At 49.6% G+C, this 20,040-nt stretch overlaps 6 protein-coding genes across 6 annotated transcripts; 4 read left to right on the top strand and 2 right to left on the bottom strand.

Annotated features, from left to right (window-relative positions):
• Positions 1-380: 380 nt before the first annotated feature.
• F5J12DRAFT_913945 (uncharacterized protein) lies at positions 381-8,274 on the bottom strand (the record flags this gene model as incomplete). Its single annotated transcript, XM_051749109.1, has 32 exons — positions 381-524; positions 581-877; positions 936-1,092; positions 1,144-1,205; positions 1,251-1,362; positions 1,411-1,560; positions 1,611-1,858; positions 1,905-1,996; positions 2,048-2,340; positions 2,391-2,688; positions 2,740-2,831; positions 2,882-3,059; positions 3,108-3,250; positions 3,298-3,461; positions 3,510-3,561; positions 3,609-3,825; positions 3,877-4,007; positions 4,059-4,189; positions 4,243-4,556; positions 4,608-4,743; positions 4,804-5,233; positions 5,285-5,437; positions 5,498-5,727; positions 5,798-6,254; positions 6,374-6,445; positions 6,513-6,812; positions 6,884-6,971; positions 7,031-7,254; positions 7,315-7,469; positions 7,522-7,661; positions 7,713-7,808; positions 7,856-8,274. 32 exons carry the CDS (start codon positions 8,272-8,274, stop codon positions 397-399), a joined length of 6,159 nt encoding a protein of 2,052 aa, XP_051598434.1. The 3' UTR covers positions 381-396.
• A 100-nt stretch (positions 8,275-8,374) lies between these two features.
• Positions 8,375-11,025, top strand: F5J12DRAFT_841644 (uncharacterized protein). The gene is made up of 5 exons (XM_051746138.1): positions 8,375-9,116; positions 9,169-9,896; positions 9,946-9,979; positions 10,033-10,256; positions 10,303-11,025. Exons 1-5 carry the CDS (start codon positions 8,511-8,513, stop codon positions 10,892-10,894), a joined length of 2,184 nt encoding a protein of 727 aa, XP_051598433.1. The 5' UTR covers positions 8,375-8,510; the 3' UTR covers positions 10,895-11,025.
• Positions 11,026-11,364: 339 nt separating this feature from the next.
• F5J12DRAFT_841637 (uncharacterized protein) lies at positions 11,365-12,570 on the bottom strand. The gene is made up of 7 exons (XM_051746137.1): positions 12,308-12,570; positions 12,102-12,254; positions 11,939-12,034; positions 11,859-11,881; positions 11,715-11,804; positions 11,540-11,634; positions 11,365-11,487 (listed from the first exon to the last, which is right to left on the bottom strand). Exons 1-7 carry the CDS (start codon positions 12,381-12,383, stop codon positions 11,472-11,474), a joined length of 549 nt encoding a protein of 182 aa, XP_051598432.1. The 5' UTR covers positions 12,384-12,570; the 3' UTR covers positions 11,365-11,471.
• Positions 12,571-13,828: 1,258 nt separating this feature from the next.
• On the top strand, positions 13,829-14,641 carry F5J12DRAFT_223685 (uncharacterized protein). Its single transcript, XM_051738467.1, has 3 exons — positions 13,829-14,030; positions 14,095-14,106; positions 14,195-14,641. Exons 1-3 carry the CDS (start codon positions 13,888-13,890, stop codon positions 14,616-14,618), a joined length of 579 nt encoding a protein of 192 aa, XP_051598431.1. The 5' UTR covers positions 13,829-13,887; the 3' UTR covers positions 14,619-14,641.
• A 375-nt stretch (positions 14,642-15,016) lies between these two features.
• F5J12DRAFT_894289 (uncharacterized protein) lies at positions 15,017-15,615 on the top strand (the record flags this gene model as incomplete). Its single annotated transcript, XM_051747730.1, has 2 exons — positions 15,017-15,229; positions 15,283-15,615. 2 exons carry the CDS (start codon positions 15,017-15,019, stop codon positions 15,613-15,615), a joined length of 546 nt encoding a protein of 181 aa, XP_051598430.1.
• A 3,495-nt stretch (positions 15,616-19,110) lies between these two features.
• On the top strand, positions 19,111-19,738 carry F5J12DRAFT_894288 (uncharacterized protein; the record flags this gene model as incomplete). Its single annotated transcript, XM_051747729.1, has 3 exons — positions 19,111-19,482; positions 19,533-19,583; positions 19,628-19,738. The coding sequence occupies 3 exons, from the start codon at positions 19,111-19,113 to the stop codon at positions 19,736-19,738; spliced, it is 534 nt and encodes a 177-aa protein (XP_051598429.1).
• Positions 19,739-20,040: the final 302 nt, after the last annotated feature.

Genomic DNA, 20,040 nt, shown 5'->3' with positions numbered 1-20,040 from the left:
TGCTGAGATTCCACGCTCGCAGGATATTGAACACGGACATTTGCGGTCGGTTGTAAGACATCCATGGAACCAAGTCGTATTTGGCGTGGTCGTACGAAAGAGGGAATCGGTGAGTGTGAAGAGGGAAAACGAGGTCATGTTTTGATCAGAAGGCGAGACAAAACCTTTGTTGTGACGCGGGATAAACGGTGTGGTGAATCAGTCTTGCGATTTCGCGATTGGGCGAGGCTACTCGCACCAACATGACTCGTGAAGGCGGCCTTGTCAAATCAAATTTGCCACCACGTACCCCGGAAATCCGGCTCTTGACACAATTTTGACACATGTCTGTTTAACGTCGTACATACTTGTAGTGCGTAGTGCGTTCGTAGTCAGCTAGCTCGTACTAGTCCATGACTATAAGTCACTGATGCTGCCAGCTACACTCTCTACAGCGTTTTTGAGTTTGTGAGCTTCTTGTACTACGCTATCATTTTCGTCTTCGGCACATTCATTGATAAATGTTGCAGTCTCGGCGAGGAACCCTAGGGTGGACGTCGGCATGGCAGCAACACAAAATCCTTCCAAGAGGAGTACATACCAATTAACTTCCCGCCCTCCGCCTTCCATATCTCGCTCGCACATTCAAGCGCCAACATCCGTTGCCGAGCATCCTCAGAACGGGTGTGCATGAGTAGAGAAAGGTTAAGTCGTTTCAGTAAATCTGCAGCACTGGCAGGAAGTAGAAAAACCAGCGAGACGAGGCACGCAGTCAAGAGGTGTTTAGGGTTTTCGCCCGAAGTTGCGCTAGTATGTGCTGAGGATAAACTGACTGAGATTGGCAGCTGCGAAAGCAGATGAGGCAAGACAACAGCGACCTTGTCTTCACGCCAGAAGACTGGTATAGCACGGTGATTAGGAAGTTAAGGGAAAACGCCATGAAGGAGAATGCGCACCGCCGTCGTCATTTTCAAACGATTTACGAAGAGTCAACATGATTCCGGACCATAATGCTGCATCTGACGTCGAGTAAGGCGCAGAAAGAGTGCCAAACGTTTGGAGGGCTTCAGACAGAGACCGAATGAGCATAGCCATGTACGGATTCATCAGGGCCTGCACAAGACCTCGTCAGCGATGAACATGAACAAAGGTGCAAGGATGTACCTTGAAATACTCGAGCAGCGCAATGTAAATGTGACAAAAGGTCGTTTTCCGCTGGGTTGTGCCTATGGAATATGAGCTGATGACAACATCCACTATTAACTACGTACCGGTGTTATCTACGAACGCCCAATCGTGCAATTTACGAAATAGCGGCCGGAAAGCGTTTTCGTTCAACTTGACGACAAGTTCAATAAAAGCAGAAGTTGCATAACTCTCCACCTAATAATCCTGTGAGTTAACCCGTAAAACGCTTGGCAGGCGGCTGACCTCTTGAGCGCCAGATGACAATCTAACATCAAAGGCTTCCAGGAAGACCTTAAAGATTTGGCGAAGATGTTCGAGGACGTTGGCTCTTGGTGCAGCCTTGAGAGACCATTTAAATACAGTGAAGTATCCAATGAGGCCGTGAACGTCTTCCTATTGTAATGGTGAGTATAAGTGATTTTAACACCTGAAGATGAATCTACCTTCGTCTGTTCTTTGCCAAGGTCTGCCCATGATTCGTACAGTACCTGCATCAGAGCTCCCGGTGTAGTCCGTTTCGCAATAGCTTTGATAAGGGGAGTAAGTGGGTTATTCGGAGTCGCAGTACGCGAGTTGCAGTTGACATATAGTTTAACAACTTGGCTGAGTTCCTGGGTTCCATAGAAAGTAGGAAGAGTAGTCAGGAGACTCTGTAGGGTTGCAAGGGCTGTCTCCCCAGTTAACGCAAATCCTATCAACAAATCAATGACGCGCAACACAGCACTTCTGGTACGTACGGTCTTTGTCGTGTAGGTCGTCATGAAGGATCAACACACATACTTCTACAATTTCTCTGAAATACGGAATAATGCGAGGGCCAAGGCAGGGGCTGACAGCAGCTATGTCAATATATAATGCATCAAGTAGAGGGTCAACACACATGTAGCAAGGCAAGACGGGTAGAGCTGCAGAGACGGAGGTTTTTGCTCGGACGACCTTTATGATATGAGGTAATGTAACCTGTAAAGCGGCCACCTCCCCAGCCTGGTGGGTGGATACGATAGCCTTCAAAGCACCTAGCGCAGCGTCGGCAAGTGGACCGGTCGGTGTGTGGCTGATAATTTCGTGGATATTGTTGATAATTTCAATCATTTTGGTCTTATGTTCCTGACGGACCAGCTCGTTGATAAGAGGGATTCTTGCGGCGAGAACGTCGAGAACTCCAATGTTCACCTGTGGGATACATCAAGAGAAGGAATCATGAACCAACAATTTACACCCACTTTTGGTTCCGCGGACCGCAGTATTACTGCTACTGCGGACAAAAATTCTGCAGCAGAAATAGCGTTAGTCACTCGAGTGATTGCCACTTGGAGGGAAGAGGTGATCGTGGGTAGTTCGCCATCTTGGAGAGTGGCTAGGTCGATTAGAAGCGCTATAAGATCGTCAGTGCTATGGCCATCTAGCAGCTGATGCTGTTCTCGGCGGTTGCCCGGTACTAGAGCGGTACTTGAGAATACAAGAAGAACCTGCACACGACGCTGCAAGACAGACGAAGCTGACACAGAATGTTCCTCGTCCCTGTCAAGGCTGTCAGTTTGGCAAGCCATAAGTGGGCTAGCTAAACATTACTTGATGTAGTCTAAGAAGGTTGCTTTTTCTTCCTCTGGAGCGTTTAGACGCGAAATAAGCCGTATGCACTCCCGAAGCGCCTCGCACAGAACCTGGAACACGATGAACACCCAACCACACCGGGGTCATCAGACAAACTCACATATATTTGCAATGGCCGAGAAAAATGGCGCAATAATGCTATTGGAAGGGCCAGCGTCGTCTGTGCTTCCTCCAGGGCCTGTCTGACTACCCGGTTGGTTACCTTGTCAACTAAGAGCATGCACAAAGGAGCAAGGAATTCTTCGGGTCCAAGGACCTCTGCGAGGTGTAGGAAGAAACTGGAAAACTAAATAAGGGTGTGGCCAGATATAATGGACTTCACGCACCTTTGTCTTCGGTGACGAGGTACATGATGAGCTGCATCAGTGAAGATGCGAAGGAACTCCCGAGCACCAACGTAGAGTTCCAATCCCACTGAATACTTCTCTTTCAAAGACGAGACCATAACAGGGACGATACTGTTGATGGTCTGCACAGCAAATGAGTCATGGACAAAATATAATCGTGGCATCGTACACTCTGAATGACTTTTAAACTGTAGGAGTCATCGCGGTGGAAAACATTGGATCCCATGAACGTAAAGATCGGCATGATATTGTGGAGAACAGATTTAGGAGCCAGTCGGGCCAGGTCGGCCATCAACAAGAGTGCTTCGTGGAACGTCTGAGAATTGTCGGTGACTGTAGACAAGGATCAGCATACTCTAGCGATATGAAAACTGGACAAACCTCTGATAAGCTCCACTAGAATTTCTAAGCGTATTGGGCGGGAAAGTGGCTCCTGGGAAAGTGTTCAGAGATAACGACCAGTGTCCGAAGACGCCCTACCGTAAGTTTACTTGCGCTCTTCTCGATCCCTGCCATCAACATTTGACAAAGGTAGTTCGTATCAGACGGTCCCCACACATCGGAACGGATAACGTTGTTGACGGTCTCTAGTAGGTGAGAGATCAAGGCGATCGAGCCTGGTATATCAGACGTTGCGAGCGCCTCCGCAAGAATCGTCAACGGTTGCAACTTATCGGATTCTGCAGTCTCAGGCGGACTATAATGAGAAGTTAGCAAGTGGTTCACGTGCATTCAAGTTAGCTATTACTTGTCTAATTTGGCCCGTTTTCCAGCCGGGGCCCCGCCCTCAGCATGGGAGGGTTGGAAGACTGTCAGCAAATGAATAATGAGGGCTGCGTCTCGCAGTAACCTCCCAACAAGAGTCTTGGATGTCAGAAACTACGGCTCGTCAATAGGAAACACACGACCTCACAGATAAACATGGCTTACGATTTCACCACCCTGCGCACTTGCGTGCAAAAGCTCAATACATATCTCGGAACGTTTTTCCAGACTGAGGTTAGCAAATAGGCGCTTTTCCAAAGCCGCAGCAAAGCAGCTGCGCGCAATGGTATTTGCATCTGTAGAATACTCCAACTTAGGCGCAGCTAAACAACGGCAGCAGAGGACTTACTGGATCGGAACAAACTACGCAACACTGCAATAAACACGGGCCAGGTTTCGTTGCCCTCTTCGTCGCTTAAATTCGCTGGAGTGACTGTCAGGAAACCAGCCGTGACAAGCGAGGTGTATTCATCAAGCAGTGGACCGAACATCTGTGAGACAGTAGTGGGATCTTGCGTCAACGACTTCACGGCAGGGACAAGCATGAAAGCTTTCGTGCTGTCGGATACATCCTCCATGGATTGCAACAACCCCACACGGGCGAACGGGAATGGGTGCGCGACGACATGCGAGAGTAGGAAGCATGAAACCCGACGTCTGTATCTAAGGAAAACATGTCAGCTAGGGCGATAGATATGTGAAAACGAAAGGCACTTTGAACCAGATCCCTGCAAGTGACGATGATGAAACACCTTGATAAAGTTGGCATCTTGGACGAGCTGTTCGCGGAACTCGATCATCGCTTTGACGTAGGTAGCTAGATCCTTCGTATCCAGACACTGCAATTCAGCTAACGCGGACCAATATCAGTGCTCTTCATGATGCAAGGACACAGTTGAATTGGACGCACAAGAAGCTTGTCCATATATAGTGTCCACCCCGTAGATATGTTTTTTCTCGACAGGAGAAGACAGGAGAGAAATGCTCTCCAATACCAGTGCTCGATCCCGCTTATCGGTACGATGGTCCATTAAGATAGCAAGCAGTGACGGAAGCACAGTCTGAAAGTCCACACCAGTTTTGATGTGACCACGCAGGAACGCAAGGACGTGGAGGAGAGCATGTGTCCGCACCCTGTCCGTGGAGGGCCAAGTGGAGAGGAGTATCCCAAACAAGAACACCAAAGAATTTTCTCTGAAGTTGAGGAACAAAGTCCGTAGCAACAACGCGGATAACAAGGTCGGTTCAGTCGTAGAGCTGCATGCAAGGACGTATAGACTATGCATGAGAAAGACATATCGTTGACTGTTGTCACCTCCGGCCAAGCCAGAGGAGACGTCCTAGAAGTGTCGTCAGTCGGATTGTAAAAACGCCATGGAGCGACCACTCACAGATGGCAACACTAGCATCCAGCCACCAGAAAAGTTCTGCGGAAGAGAAAGAGCCGGAAAGAGAGTCAAAATTGAAGCCTGCAAGGCTAGAATGGTCCCACGCCCTCCTGGCTTGAGGGTAGCCTTCGCTGTGATTTGGTGCGCATCCTGTGCCTGGGATGGCGGCGAAAGTTAGCGACTGCGCACACGCAGACTTGTACTGCTGCACGTTACCTCTTGTAAGCTCGATTCTTTCAGCGCGTCATCAATGTCATCTAGCGTACTGAGTCGCATAGCACGCAAAATTCGAATAGCAAGGATGATTTGCCGATCGCCTGAACTGCGTACCAACAGCTCGCGGCAAACCAAGTATGCGAGCGCACGCCCATGTGGCATGGTATCTTCTAGCTTGGACAGCAGATGTTCAGTGTCCTTTTCTAGATCACTGGAAGCTAGAATATTCTCTGCAGCAACGTATGAGATACTTAACACAGCAAAAACAACGAAACTTGCTCGCAATTATCCCAACAACACCGACATTCACTTCACATATTTTTTCGGAAAATTCGTCCGTATCCTCTTTCTCGCATCCCTCGTCCAGTAAAGAGAGCCGATTCCACACATCAACACAACCTTTTAGCCACCCAGTCTGGAAGCCTCCCGACTTGCTAATCGCCCCCCAGACTCCACTAGATGTCTTGAACTTGGCCTTCGACGCCAGTAAGAACGGGAACAACGCATCCTGTTGTACCGAGTCAAGCACCTCCGGATATGCTTTTGTAAACGGACCCGCCAAAAACTCCGTGTGAGCATGGAGAACACTGCGAGCAGGAGTTAGCAGAAGCTGTGAGACAATAGCGTCCAGCAATTTTTGGGGGGTTGTGGACAGTGTTACTGTAGAAAGAAATAGATCGGCCGAGGCATAGAGAGCTTGCAGCACCCCATGGTGTGGATCATATACCCGACCGAGTAACGCAGACTGAATGGACGCCTGCAAGGGTAGTGTCAAGGACCGCAAAATTACATGGTTTGAGAATAACTTGCCATATCCGAAGAAGAAAGAGCACCTTCGCTTTGCGCTTCTCGCAACATAGCATATAGCCTATGTACAGCATCGATTCGCACGTCTTTCGACATGTCTGCGGATGCGACGACGACCTCATTGACGTTAAGTTGACTGCGCTAGGGGGTGGCTCTAAAAATGTATTCGTTATCACATAGATAGCGGGGACACCATTTGCGCCCTTACGAGTGAGAACGAAGCCAAAAGATTGTTGGTGCGCTTCTTCCGCTCTTTTTGAGCGTCGCTTTTACTATCATCGCTGGGACTAATACAATCTGCGATAACGTCCTCAGTGACACCGCGAAGCAGTTCAAAGTTACGTTGGTGTACGAGAGCGAGTAACGACCGTGCAGCGGAAGCGATCGCTTCTGTCGAACCCGCATTCCCATCCGACGTAGCAAGTCGGACGAGCAAGGCAGCAATTGCCTTCGTCACTGTCACGGGGACATCTGTGCTATTTATCACGGCAGAAAACAAAGAAGACACCTGGGGTTCATGCAACCTAGGGGACACCTGTAGAATCCAATGCCGAGACAAGCAAGATGATAAACACGTACTCGGCTTTGTAGCGACCGGAGTAAGGGAACGACAAACTTCTCAGCTCCCGCTATCTTTAACGCATTGGGTAGTTCATCGCTCAAACCTCTGTAAGCCGACTCTAGTCAGAACATGTCACTAAGCTGGCACGAGGTGCCAAAGCTTACGGCATCTTTAAACACCCCCAGCTGGCACTAAGGGGAAATTCGGGAAGCTCATCCTGAGGTGAACATATTGCGATTGCAGCTTTGATAAATTGGGTTGTCGATACCCCGTTCTTTTCCTGCACTTTGCAAACTTGTGTGACCATCATACTAATGATTGCAATGAGGGCCGCTGGCTTCAGGTTTACTTTTTGAGAAAGGACGCAAAGAAGGACGAAGCTTCCGAGCTGCATCGTCAATATCGAGACAGTGAGTTTGATGGGGTTGTAATAGACAGGAGGACTTACGACTATGTTCACATCCCTGGGTGTTGTCTCTAACGGGGTCAATGATGCAGGCAGGATGAACGCGAGCATTCCATCATCTAATCTGGGTACACTGGAGATGTAGTCGTGCATCGTTGCAGCATTGAAAGCCAGCAGCGTGCGATGAGAGTAGGAGCCTTTGTACACACGGTCATCGGGACCGTCTCGAGGAACATAAAGTAGACCTACATTTGACGGCCGTCGGAAGAAGCTCTGCAGTAAAACGTGCAACCTCAACACTGGAGACCATTTCTTTTACCAGCGCACTCCTTGACAACGGCTTAGCAGCAGATTTAAATGCGAGTAGGAAGGAAAAACATGATATTGGTCTGTGGTCACATGAACATGGCTCCGCCACACCCAGAGAAATGAAGACATACGGAATGTGCAATATCGACAACATCTTGACAAAGTGGGGTGATTCGTGATAAGGCAAGAACAGCGCCAGGACGGCGTCGACATTAAACTCATTTATTCTACCCACCGTCATCGATGCACCTTAAATTGTAAAAGATGGTCTCACCGGAATCTTCTGACTAGCCACTCCAACACTTTGCTAGTCGGCGCTTCCATAAGCCATGGGCCAAGAAGGACCAAAAATGCGTTGATAGTCCTGTCTAGGTTGGTGGTCACCTCCTTGGTCTGTAGAGTGCGATCCATGTTCTTCGCGGCGTCCGAGAACAAGGTTTGTTCGAAGTCGACGGTTATCGGTGACCCGTCCGAGCCATACTTGACCGCCTGAGAAAGGAAAATGGGAGAAAGTGTGCAGAGGTGCGAGAATGCACTGGCTGCAATTGCGTGCACTGAATCGACGTCGTGGCTTGCAGCATCACGGCCAGTGAAGAGATATGATTCGGTTTGGCGTTTCTTTGAGCGGTCCTGGAGGAGGGACGCGTTGAGCGACGCAGATGCGGCGAGTTGGCTTGCAAGCGCAGAGGGCATCTCTGCTGTTGATCTCTCCTCTCCGCTGTATTTTTTTTTCTTGATTCAGGCCTTCAGGAGCCGGACACAATGTTTGATTATGTAAGCTAACTCTAAAATACTTGGAGGTTCCTACACATTTCAAGCAAGTTGTAAAGAGGCGCCCTCCTGGTAATTATGGGTCACTTAGGGTGCAGGGCAATGAAAGAAGCTTCGTCAAGAAATCCACCGATACTCAGCTTTACCTCATAGCTCTCATGACAGATAAATTCACTCGAAACATCATCTTGATCGGCGAGAAGGAGGTGGTCAAGTCGTTCATCGGTGTGGTCTCACGAACACGGCCCTTGGAGACGCAGGTTGATCATGTGTCGAAGGCAATGTGCCACGTCATTGAAATGGGGTCTAGCACCCAAGTCGTGCTGTGGGAGACCACCAACCAGAGAATAGGTGCAGCGGCGAAGCGTGTGCCGCAGGACATGCGCGCACTGCGACATTTGCAGTCTTCTTGTGGCGTCGATCTCATCCTGTTCTGCGTCAAGGCCAGAATGAGTCAGTCCGAAGATTTCGTCCGTTGCTACGATGAAGTGTACGCGAAAGAATGTCAAAGGAAAGTTCCCGTCGCTCTCGTCGCCACTGGACTGGAATGGGTCGGAGGGAACATGCATGGCTGGTGGGAGAAGAACAAGGACAATATGTTCCATCTCGGGCTCGCATTCGATGTACACGCATGCATTACTACCTTGCATTACCATGACAATCCCTGCATTCAAGAACAAATCAGTATCTCCCAAACGAGGGTCGAGGCACTCCTCCGAATACGAGATTACACCCAACAACTATGCCATGACCCTATTTGCTCTGTACGTCCTCTCCGACACAACTTCACATACTGATTTCTAATTTGTCATGAAGGACGAAAGTTTAGAAAATGCCGGAGGGATCCCGTGTGGCCCAGAGATGAACAGTTTAATATATGAAGGTCCGCAAATTCTCTACGATTATCCTCGTACAACACCGAACAGCATAACAGGGTCCTTGCAGACACGCACCGTTGTCATAGTTGGCGCAACCGGCGTTGGGAAATCATCCGTTATCAATGCAATTGCTGGTGAAAAGCGAGCGCAGATATCTTCAGACACCGATGCGTGCACCCGGGAATGCAAAGCTTTCTTGGTGGAACTGAAACCCGGCGTTATCTCTGAAGTTTGGGACACTTTTGGCTGGGAGGGATCACTTATCGAAAAGGTAACCGGGCATGTCCAAAGACTAGTCAACACACGAGGTGTCGACCTCCTTTTATTCTGCGTCCGTGCAGGAGATACGGCAAAAAGTCATGTAGACAAATTCAAACGCAACATCCAACCGATATGTGGGAAACGGATACCAGTCGCACTTGTCGTCACCGGTTTGGAAGGCGAAAGCGACATGGATTCGTGGTGGACAAATAACAAGGATGCCTCCGTGTTCCATGAGCTGGTCGTGGATGCCCATGCATGCGTGACTACAAGCGCGAAAAGTGCTGACCCCATTTATCAGCAACGGATACAGAGTTCTCGCCGCAGGCTTCGTGAGCTGGTTCAACGTCCAATTCCCTCATCAATCTCGTTGTACGAACTCACTCGTAAGTGTGCAGTAATATTGTATGCATATTCCCCAAGAATTGTCGTTTTATTGACTCATATCCGACAGCCTCCTTGGGAGCACTGGGTGTTGCAAAAGCCTAGTATGTGGTCTTCTCTGGATGCCACCACGGCTTTTTCACATTGGTTGGCGTAGTTCATCAGCACGTTGACCGGAATACCAGAAGATGAAGCAGGAGTTGGACATGACTTAAAATCACGCACCGATCGCTTTAGGGCTTTCAAGTTCCCTGATGGTAACAAGTCTTTTAATAATGGCATTCCTGTTGTCCTTATCGACACACCCGGCTTTAACAACTCCGATAAGAAGCTGTCCGACGAGAGTATATGCAAGTCCATGTCTGTTTGGCTTCTTGAGATGTAAGGAGGTCTACTAAGAGTGAGGCATTCCTCATCTTCACTATAGGTACAAACGAGACATCATCGTCGCTGGGATCCTGTATTTGCACCATCCATCCGGCGACCCAAAAACAGCGCATCTCCGTCCGTTTGTGGAGGTTTATGGGGAATCTGTATATTCTAGGGTTGTTCTTGTTGCGACGATACGTGAAGACGACATCGATCAGCAAAATGAATCGCAAAATCCTCGAGCTGGCGATCTTGATCAACTGGTCAGCAAAGGGGCGAAGAGATTCTTTTATAAGAACACGCCAGAGTCTGCTCAGGAATTGTGTCAGAAAATTACCGACAACATAGGTGTTGCTCGGGTAGCGCACCTTAAAACAGTTGTCTCTGAGCTAGGCAAAGGGCCGCCGAACGCTTCCGGGGATCGGAGTGCTGACGATGAGGACTTGGATTCCTTGAAAGGACTAATAGACAAATACCTCGAGCTGCTTACACGTATTCGGGAGGAATCAGCAGACGGAAAAGTACCGGAGGAACTCCTTGAAGAATGCAAATTCCTGAGGCGCCAAATAGAAGCTATCCTGACCCAGATGGGACAAGGGCTGTCTCCACCGGTAGAACGCGTCAGGCGCTGTCTTCGTACCCACTGGTGATGATGAGCGGGTTTCAGTACCTTCGTGTTTATATGTTCTGAGAGTGTGGACCAGAAGTACCGTTAGTCGAATTCCATTTGTAGCTAGCCAAACTTTAAGAGCCCCTCTTGCGGAGGACTTTATGAGATATGTCACCGATTTTCTTTTTGCATGGCCTGCGAGTGATGAAAGCTCCGCAGGGCAACAGTCGGATGGACTGATCATTTGGGCAGTTAGGGAAATGCGTGCGGAGAAAAGTTGCGTAGGTGAAAAATCGACTGTCCATACGAGATCGTTGGCCGCGCTAGCTGGGATTCCACGAAGCAACAACTGAAACCTGCCGGGAAAATGTATTTGACCTTCCGTGAATAGCCTGTCGAACCTCCAAGCTCACACTTGAATAGAAGTTACGGTCTCGAAAAGCGAACCCCTATTCCCATTGCATCACTTCGTCATTTGGTCGATCAAGCTCAAGGATCAGACAGGTTCTGAAGCATTCCATAGCCATAGACGACGCAACTGCTAATACACAGTACCGCCAATTGATTTAGTAATCCGTATTACACTGTACCACGACCACCTTTGTCCGCTATCTGCCTTAAGAGGTTTGGACTCTGGTATTCCGACTGATGAACCCAAAGCCACCTTCTAGAGAAATCCACTCACTGGATGAACCAGGTCTGATCGCTTGCGACGCAGTTACCACCGTGAGCATTCTGCTGTGACTGACAATTGGTTGCGACATAGCTGACGATACTCGACTGTTGACAACATCATTCAGTAAAACCGATTGAGATGAGCAAAAATGAGTACGCCAACGGTCCCAAAAGAGTGTTCATACCCAGTCGGTCCTGCAGTACGTTTCATTGTAACTAGCTTGATTGACGAAGAACGTCTCGCAACTGGCATACTGCATGTAGATTGGACTTCCCTTCAATCCAAAGGTGTCAGCTAGCAATGGCACCATGCTGGGAGGTCTGCCTACCACGGCGATGTTGAAAAGAGCGCCTTAATGAAGGTAAGTTGCCTTGGTACAATTACTCGGTGGGATCTCTGACAACAAACCAATATTCTGACTATCATACAGCAGCGCATTTGCGATCACTTGGCAGTCATTGGGGTTGGGTCCTCCGCCAGCAGGAGAGAAACAGTTGGTGGTACCTACGATATATAAAAAACGTGCATAAGTTGGCAGCTTGATCAATACGCTGATGGAAGCACTACCCACAGGCATCTCCACATACGTTCGTCTGCCTCTTTTGACCAGCGCTACGATCCATGACGTTGGGTAGATCGCTGCAAGAGAGAACCTGAGCCTGCACTTCTTCGTTCTTACCAATCGGATACATGGCTAGAATTTCCTCATTCCTGCAGACGAAAGCTAGTAAACACGTTCAGGAGATCACTGTCCGAAAGAAGAGCAATGTCACCTACGGGTAGAAGGGAGGGCCACGGCAAGAACCTCGACGGCGAATGTGGACAAGATAGAAGTTAAAGCAAGGACTTTCATGTGTTGAGCAGGAATCCGAAACTATGGGACGATGGGTGTAGGAAGGACACACTCTAATATTGTCCGCATCGCTTTTATACACAACTGGTACTTGGACTGGACGTCAGAATGTACCGGGGAATCCCCAAACTAGGACCACAAGGCCTAACTGCAGAGCTCGTTTCGCCACCCGTAAGGTCACCTGGTGTTGGCTCGGAGGTAGTGTATTAGTGATGTCATCAGGCCTGGCCTAGCCTGGAAGCCAGGATGCCGGTTGGCCGTGGAAAGGCTGCGGAAGTATCAATGGTCCCCAAAAGATAGCCGTGAATAGTCTGTTAGAACACTTCCACTAACGGCCGCGTCGGCGCAAGCAGCAGTCCTGAGGAACGAGGGTGGCTTCCTTGCGATATACATGACAAGATAATCGCAATAGCGAAATGGTCTTTGTTAGCGATAAACGCTGAATGCAAAGTATCGATGGCGGCATGAATGCAAACGATAAGGTCGTAATTAGTAGCAGCCTGACTGAACAGTGCACTGGTGTGTCCCAAATTAAACATCTGATTTGAGACCAGAACTCACAGTGGCCTCAGTGGTGCTAGGAGGTTTATCGTGAACGCAAGAACCAGTAGGTACAACATCACCAAGGTCCGATATCTGCTACATCATACGTGCATTCCACATCAGAAAGTCGCGAAGATCTAAGGGCGGAGAAGCGGAGGACTCTAGAGCTGGCGCATGAGTCAGGTGAGTTCAGCCACTGTGCAGTGCATGAAGGATAACGGAGTTCTCACCTTCTGGGGAACGCGGGGCATACGCCCAAGTACACGATCAATAGGTTCTTCCTACTGACGCTGGTGGTGCCCTGTACCCACTCGATAATTTATGATGCAAGTCCACGATGGCCGATCAATATCGAGCTCCGAAATGACGAATAGTTGTTGGAACAAACTCCACCTTATCACTGCCGGAGTCGTTTCTGGATAACCCATCACTCCCTCCGCCGACAGAAAGGCTGGGTGATGTTGAGCCTCTTCAAATGGACGGCGACTAACCGCGCACGTACCTGGAGGCATCCGAGCGTGCGACATACGATTCGGAATTGGAGGCCAGCAGAGGTGTAAGACTTGTTGGCTGCTTCAGAGCCAGATACGCCTTCAGGGGGTTGGTCAAAGTGTACGTCATAGGTGGGTTCGGAAAATGTTAACATGGTGAGCTGGGGTGTGAAAAACATAAGAATGCGGTACCAGGCGATGAACTGAAAAGCGAGGTGGGTGACGTGAGCGATGACGAGGGTGGCCAGCTGGATCGCCACTATCTTCAAAAGCCATCATCTACCCAATGAAATCGATGACACCTTAGCATGTGAACATCGTGGTGGTTATGTAAAGCTCCCACTGAGATCATGAACGGTTCACCACTGACGAATGTCGTTTCCTCGTTGGATGTTTATGGCTTGGTTCCTGTTACGTAATGATCCGGAGGGGGTGGCGTCGGGGTCAACATACTCCTTGCGTGGATCCACATGGCGTCTGACAGTGCGGTAACAGACACAGGACTTCCCCAGCTAGAGCCGGGTGTGTTCACTGCGACCGCCTCCATTGTCATCGATGCACCAAGGGAGGTCGTATGGCAGGTCCTGATGGATTGGAAGTCGTACCATGAATGGTGAGCTGGCCTATTCAGGGATTCTTGTGTCCCAGCGACGATTTCTATACCGACTCGTATACAGGAATCCGTTTGTGTATGTATCTTCTGCATTCGCTTGTTCCATTTCTTTCTCTTAACAACCTTTGGTATCGAACAACAAACCGGACACAATACGAGAATAGACGCAACCAATGTCTAACGGATGCATCGAAACGACCACTTCCTGAAGCACAACAAAGCCCGCGCGTTGGTGACTATTTATACATCTATCCAGTTCACATCCCGCCGTCGTTTGATTCTCCAAGGCTGTTGCCTGCAAGCTCGACCTTTCAGATGATTACTGTCTTGGATATCCAGAATTGCCGGTGTTCGTGGGTGAGCGTTGAATACCCGAAATGGATGCTGCGTACAGAGAGGTGGCAGGTACTGGTGGAAGTAGATGAAGGAGGCGGGCGGAAGAAAACGCGCTATGAGACGAAAGAGGTGTTTAACGGACCGTTGGCATACGTAGTCAGTGCCGTCGTTGGAGATGGGATCAAGAAGGGGTTCGTGGCAATGGCTGAAGGGCTGAAGAAGAGATCAGAAGAGGTACCTCTTGATACGTGATCTCGTCGTGTTTTCACAAAAGGTTCTATGACACGTCGAGACCTGCTACCGTGACATCATATTGTAGCGTATCGTCGACGTTCCGTCGGAATCTATCCGAGTGCGTTTGGGCCCGTACAGCAGTGTGGCACTTCTTGGCTCACACAGCAATGTTTTCCTCGGCACACTGCTTGTCATACCCGAACACGCTTCCCCCCGAGGGGCAAAGAAGCGCTTATCTTGCATGTGAAAATGCGGACTGCGCAGGAAATGAAATGGTGGTGACCTGCTGACTAATCTCAGACAGTTGCACCGCCACACCCCTCGTTCCGCGATCTAGAACTGTCTCCGAATCCGAGCCCCGATTTATATAAACTGACGATGGGGGCGCACAGTCCTCTCTCTCCATCCCAACCAGCATGCTTGCATCCCCATACCCAGGCACTATCAACGACTTCCGCTTCCCATCCTTGCCGCCCTCATCCGTGCTGTACGACTCTCGCAATAAGCAGACCCACAACTTGGAGTCCTCACTGCAACGTCGAGAACGCATCGAGTTCTTGAAGAAAAGAGAGTGGACACGTCGTGTTGCGGAGTTGGTGAAATACTCCCATATTCAACAGTTGAACGACGTGAGAAATTATCGTTATCTGCTCAGCGATCTTACTTCTGACTCGATCAACAGCCTACTCTTGGCCGTGCCTGGCCTCTCTCCCCTAAGCCCGTGCAGGACACTGGCTACGCCCACAGCGCATCCTACGCCTCTCCGGTTTCATTTCCGGTGGAAGAAGAGGAACCATACATTATTTATAGCTCTTCTCCCTCGCCCTTGCCCTCTCCACTTTTTCCAGGTGATCCTAAATCTACCGGGGCTGCGTCACCCGTCAGCCCCTCAATGGGAAACGTATTTCCAAGACACGCATCTGCCCACCATCGCAGACGCAGCAGTGCAAGCACCCGTGCCCCTCGCCGTAGCCCCTCTTTATCCAGTATTTTCGAGGTTCCTGAGGAAGATTAAGCAATTGGTTCGGATATTCCCGTCAACGACGTTCATCATCAAATTTTTCGCCTCCTTCTGATGGAAGAACCCGTACATTATGATTCCTCTGTTTGTCATCTCGGCAGCGGGCGCTGATACTATACCGTCTCAAACTGGTTTTGGACGTCCTACCCATTGGCTTGGTCCCCTTCCCACCCCTCAACCCAATGCCACCCCTATGGATAGCGAATCGTGCCCAGAAAAAAAAAACACGTTCCCGGCACGCGTTCCCAATCCTCCCAGTTTCAGTTCTCATCCCTTATACCTGTGTGCATCGTATACCCACCGCTCCGTAATCCAACGCATCCCCCGTGTAGTGTACAAAGATTGTTTCTCTGAATACCTTTATCCGTTATCGGCATCTTCTTTCGTAGGGGGGCTCGTTCCCAACTCACATAAAGCTACTCATACGGACTGCAGACTCCCTTCGGCTTTCCTTTTTATACAGCTCCCGTGTGTCAGAAGAGGCCAAACCGTACCGGACTACGCGGTGTACGAATAGGCCAAACGCATGTTATGTATTAATCTGCGGCAGGTGTATTGCAGCATAATACACGTATCAATTTTACACACTGTCTCCGTTCCAAAATGCTGTGTGTGGTTTAGACTTGGTTCCTCGTTGTTGATTGACACGATGCCTCGTGCTGAATTGCTTCTCGCTTTGTCTATGCAGCATGGTATTAGAAAGGCAAAGCGAGCTGCCGTCATGGTCGACCGGCCAGACCTATACTTTGATGCCGGTACCCACCTACCCGGCAAAGTAAGCACAGACCAAGGCTCGTAACCACCCTGATGGGCGCCGTCAAGGTAGAAACTTGGCTCATTTTCACACTGGTAGTTACGTACGGGTGCATTGAGTTGCCATAGTATGGTGTGACTTGTCCTTATTGCTGTACATAGCTGATACACCAATGATCCGTGCTTCCTTGGATCTTGTTTTAGTCTCCTAGTTACACTTCAGAGTTCCCCTGAATACCCATGTGATCAATAGATTCCGACAAGGCCGCACGCACCTTGGATCCTGTGGTAATGGTTCAACTGGCACGAACGCCGTTGCAGTGTGTGAGTCGGCGAATTCCGACAACGTTCACATAGGAAAAGTATGCATTTGGTTTAACTTCTATGGCACTTGTTGACAACAGTACAAGAGAACGACGTAGACAGGCCAGTGGACAAAGGCCAAGGATGTGCAACCGTCATGACGCTTGGTACCGCAGCTGCGGCTGCTCTACGGGAACCCGTGTGACCGGTTTCGAATTTCTACCGTGGAGTCGCGAACATTTGGGGTGGCAGGTTTGGGTAAACCTTGTCGGGCTGCGGCTTTGTTGGCGATTCATAATCAAGACTGTAATCACATTGGGTCTATGAATTCTTCGAAACGTGCACCCGGACAAGAAACTGCATGCAGGCTGGCACCCATTAGACTGGTTTCCTTGAGGTTGGTTAAGGCATCAGTCCCCGCACCAGCGCCAGGTGGCACTGCAGCCGTGTCAGGCCTCGTTCGTGCACCAAAAGCTGTCCTACAGTTATCAATCTCCGCTCCGGAGTTCCCGGGCATCGGTGACAGTGTTTGTCATCGGGTTACTAAATAGCAAGGCTACAAGGCTGCTCCAGATTCAGGGTAATTCGAGTTGGGCTTGACCTGAAAAAGTGTAAACGGTGACTAGGATAGGGATAGTGCGTTCACTCACAGTCAGCAAAAAATTGTCAGGCAAGGGGCAGACGAGTATCGCCGACATCTAACGTTTCCATAATATGGTAATGGACACATGAATCACTGGCACCGCAGTGCTTTGTGCCTTCTCGAGAATTAGTTTCGTCCTGTGGAACGGATTGAGTGGGTGCAGCTACATCGTAGCCCATATCCAGAGGTAAGTGCACTCCGCCGGGTGAAGATCTCGGACGTTACCAGTGACCAGTAGTGATGTACTGTTCCAGCCTCGCTTCGGTCACCTCTCGCCATCCCTGTGCAAGTGGAGACGATTCACTTGGATGGTAGAAATCACGAATGTAATGATGTCCCTGATTGCCCGTCGCCTTTTTCCACTGTGTTTGGTCTCGCCTTCTGATCAAAACATGACCTCGTTTTCCCTCTTCAACGTCCATCGATGTCCTCGTTCGTCACGTAGGACCGTGCCATACGTGATTGATGTCTTACGACCAACCATAAATGATCTGGTCCAGTGTCCTGCCCACGGCTCTTGAGACGAAGTTTGCGATCTGTCACTGTCGAACATTTGTCTCAACGCAAGAACGGACGCGTCGTGCACTTATTCGAGCTACCCGCGAAGTGTCGGACCGAGGGAAGTTTTCGTTATTAAGTCATCCTCATGCGCTGGACTGTTGTTGATGTCGAGGTGACATACCAACAATCATCATGACTAACGAATGTAGTATCCCAGTAACAGAGGAAGAACGACGAGACGGCAATGATGCTACGAACCCAGCCTACGCAAAATCAATCAGTAGGTCGAAATCAGGCTGGTTCGTACTGGGTCGTCGTGTATCGGTATGGCGCACTTGCGCAGATACTGCGTCTTTCGGCCGTCACGGAGAGGCCCCGCGTGTGGTAACTTCTGGACAAGCAAGGAGGTTCTCAGTGGTTGTGGCCGCGTCACGACGTGGAAGGGGGGGTAGACCCAGTCACCAACACGTCGTATAGATGGCAGCCTATAACTATTCAACGCTCAGTGTTCGCAACCCTGTCACTAAACAAAAATGTTGTGAACACGTCAGGAGTTCTGCTTTTACCCTTGCAGGTTGCAACGGCTATCCGAGCGTCTCTCACCGACTCGTGCTTCTGACTAAGATTGGGGTAAGGTCAGCAGTTTCAAAGCGGCTTGGACCCTGACAGTTACTAGCCACTACATGAACTCGAAGTGTAGCCTCACATTCAGATGGCAGACACATGTTTGCGAAACTTGAAGTCCTGTAAGGTCACGAACTGCAAACTGAATTTAATCTTCGTGATTCACTTCTGGCACAACATTTAGGTTGGTACTACATAAATATCGCAATCCCCGTTAGTTACTGCAACTTTAACTCTTTTGTCTTCACGTCCATGCCTTCAACGTCGACCCCATCCAAATGCTTCGAGCGAAATACTGAGTTCTCAATGGCTGCAAGCAGTTAAAGATTCACCGTCCGTTTGGATCCGCGAAGCTACCTGGTCTGCATCTAATCTTGCCTCGGTAAGCAGCTATGTAGTCCTCTGCAGGTGGTTATAGCTACCGATCCACAAAGAAACAGTCAGAAGGACCGTCTCAGACTTTCGCTCGTCAAGTAGGCTCGATTGCTGGAACCTCGGGCAGTGTCTCCCAGAGGGCCCTTGCAAGGATGAGGCACGTCTTCCATCGGTCGAACCAAAGTTCCATCCCAGCGAGGATTGCTGACACACGTGTTCAGGAGCAACGAGAACTAAGCCAGGTGGTTCCAACTCAGGATGTGTGTGATTTTCCTTATCCCGTTGTTACGATGACCCTGAATAATAATAGTGTTGGACAGACTCAAAGGCCAATTTACAACTCAGAAACAGGACCCGGAACGGCTGCGCATGGTAGGAATGTCGATACCACAGTCGGACCATTTGGCGACGCCAGAAAAGGTGCTGTTGGGCCCACTAATGGCGGTGGTGTCACACTCAGTCCGGACTCGGCATTGGTAGGCAGTGAAGTCGATGCTGCCCAACAGGCCCTGGGTCGCACGATGCCCATACCACTTACTGGCCAAACAGCTACCGAGCTCGTTGCGCAGGCTGATACTGCGGCTGAAAGCATTTCAAACCCCAGCAACACGTACCTCCAACCTCTCAAAACATTCAACTCCGTCGTCACTACTATCGCCCAGGTACGTGCACTGCCCTATGGTCGCTCACGGGCTCTGATGCAAGCGCTTAGGTTCGTCCCTATACCCAGATTGCCCTGGGGATTTCAATCGCTGCTGCTTGGGTAAGTCCACATCCTGGCTATACTCAACGCTCACCTCACAACAGTCCTCTATGGTCGCTTACCGACGGAGCCAACCTGGACAACGAGGTCCAACCTCAGTACAGTTAGAACGGTTTATGGATTTCTTCCAGAAGACCATATCATTTGGAATATAGATACTATGGAGGAAACTTCAGGGAAAAATGCACAGATGACAAGTAGTGTGGCCTAGTTCATCAAGAATTACTCAGAAACGAAAAGATTTTGTATGTCAGCTCCGCCTTTTATTGAAAGGCTGTTTCAAATTGTTCTCGGCGAAGAGATTGGGAAAGAATATAGTGTTAGAAACACAGACCATGACAGATGGTTGCCTCAAAAGTGCTGAATGACCTGATGCAACAGTACCGGGATCATGCAGTCTGAGATATTCACATCGATCTATACCACACACTTGGAGAGCTGAACTTGGCACCTGGAA

The sequence above is a fragment of the Pisolithus orientalis genome (assembly GCF_024613125.1).
Source record: "Pisolithus orientalis strain OTSU chromosome Unknown F5J12scaffold_22, whole genome shotgun sequence".
Classification (NCBI taxonomy): domain Eukaryota; kingdom Fungi; phylum Basidiomycota; class Agaricomycetes; order Boletales; family Pisolithaceae; genus Pisolithus; species Pisolithus orientalis.
Note: the sequence above shows the minus strand (reverse complement) of the source record. Positions and strands in the feature narration are given on the sequence as shown.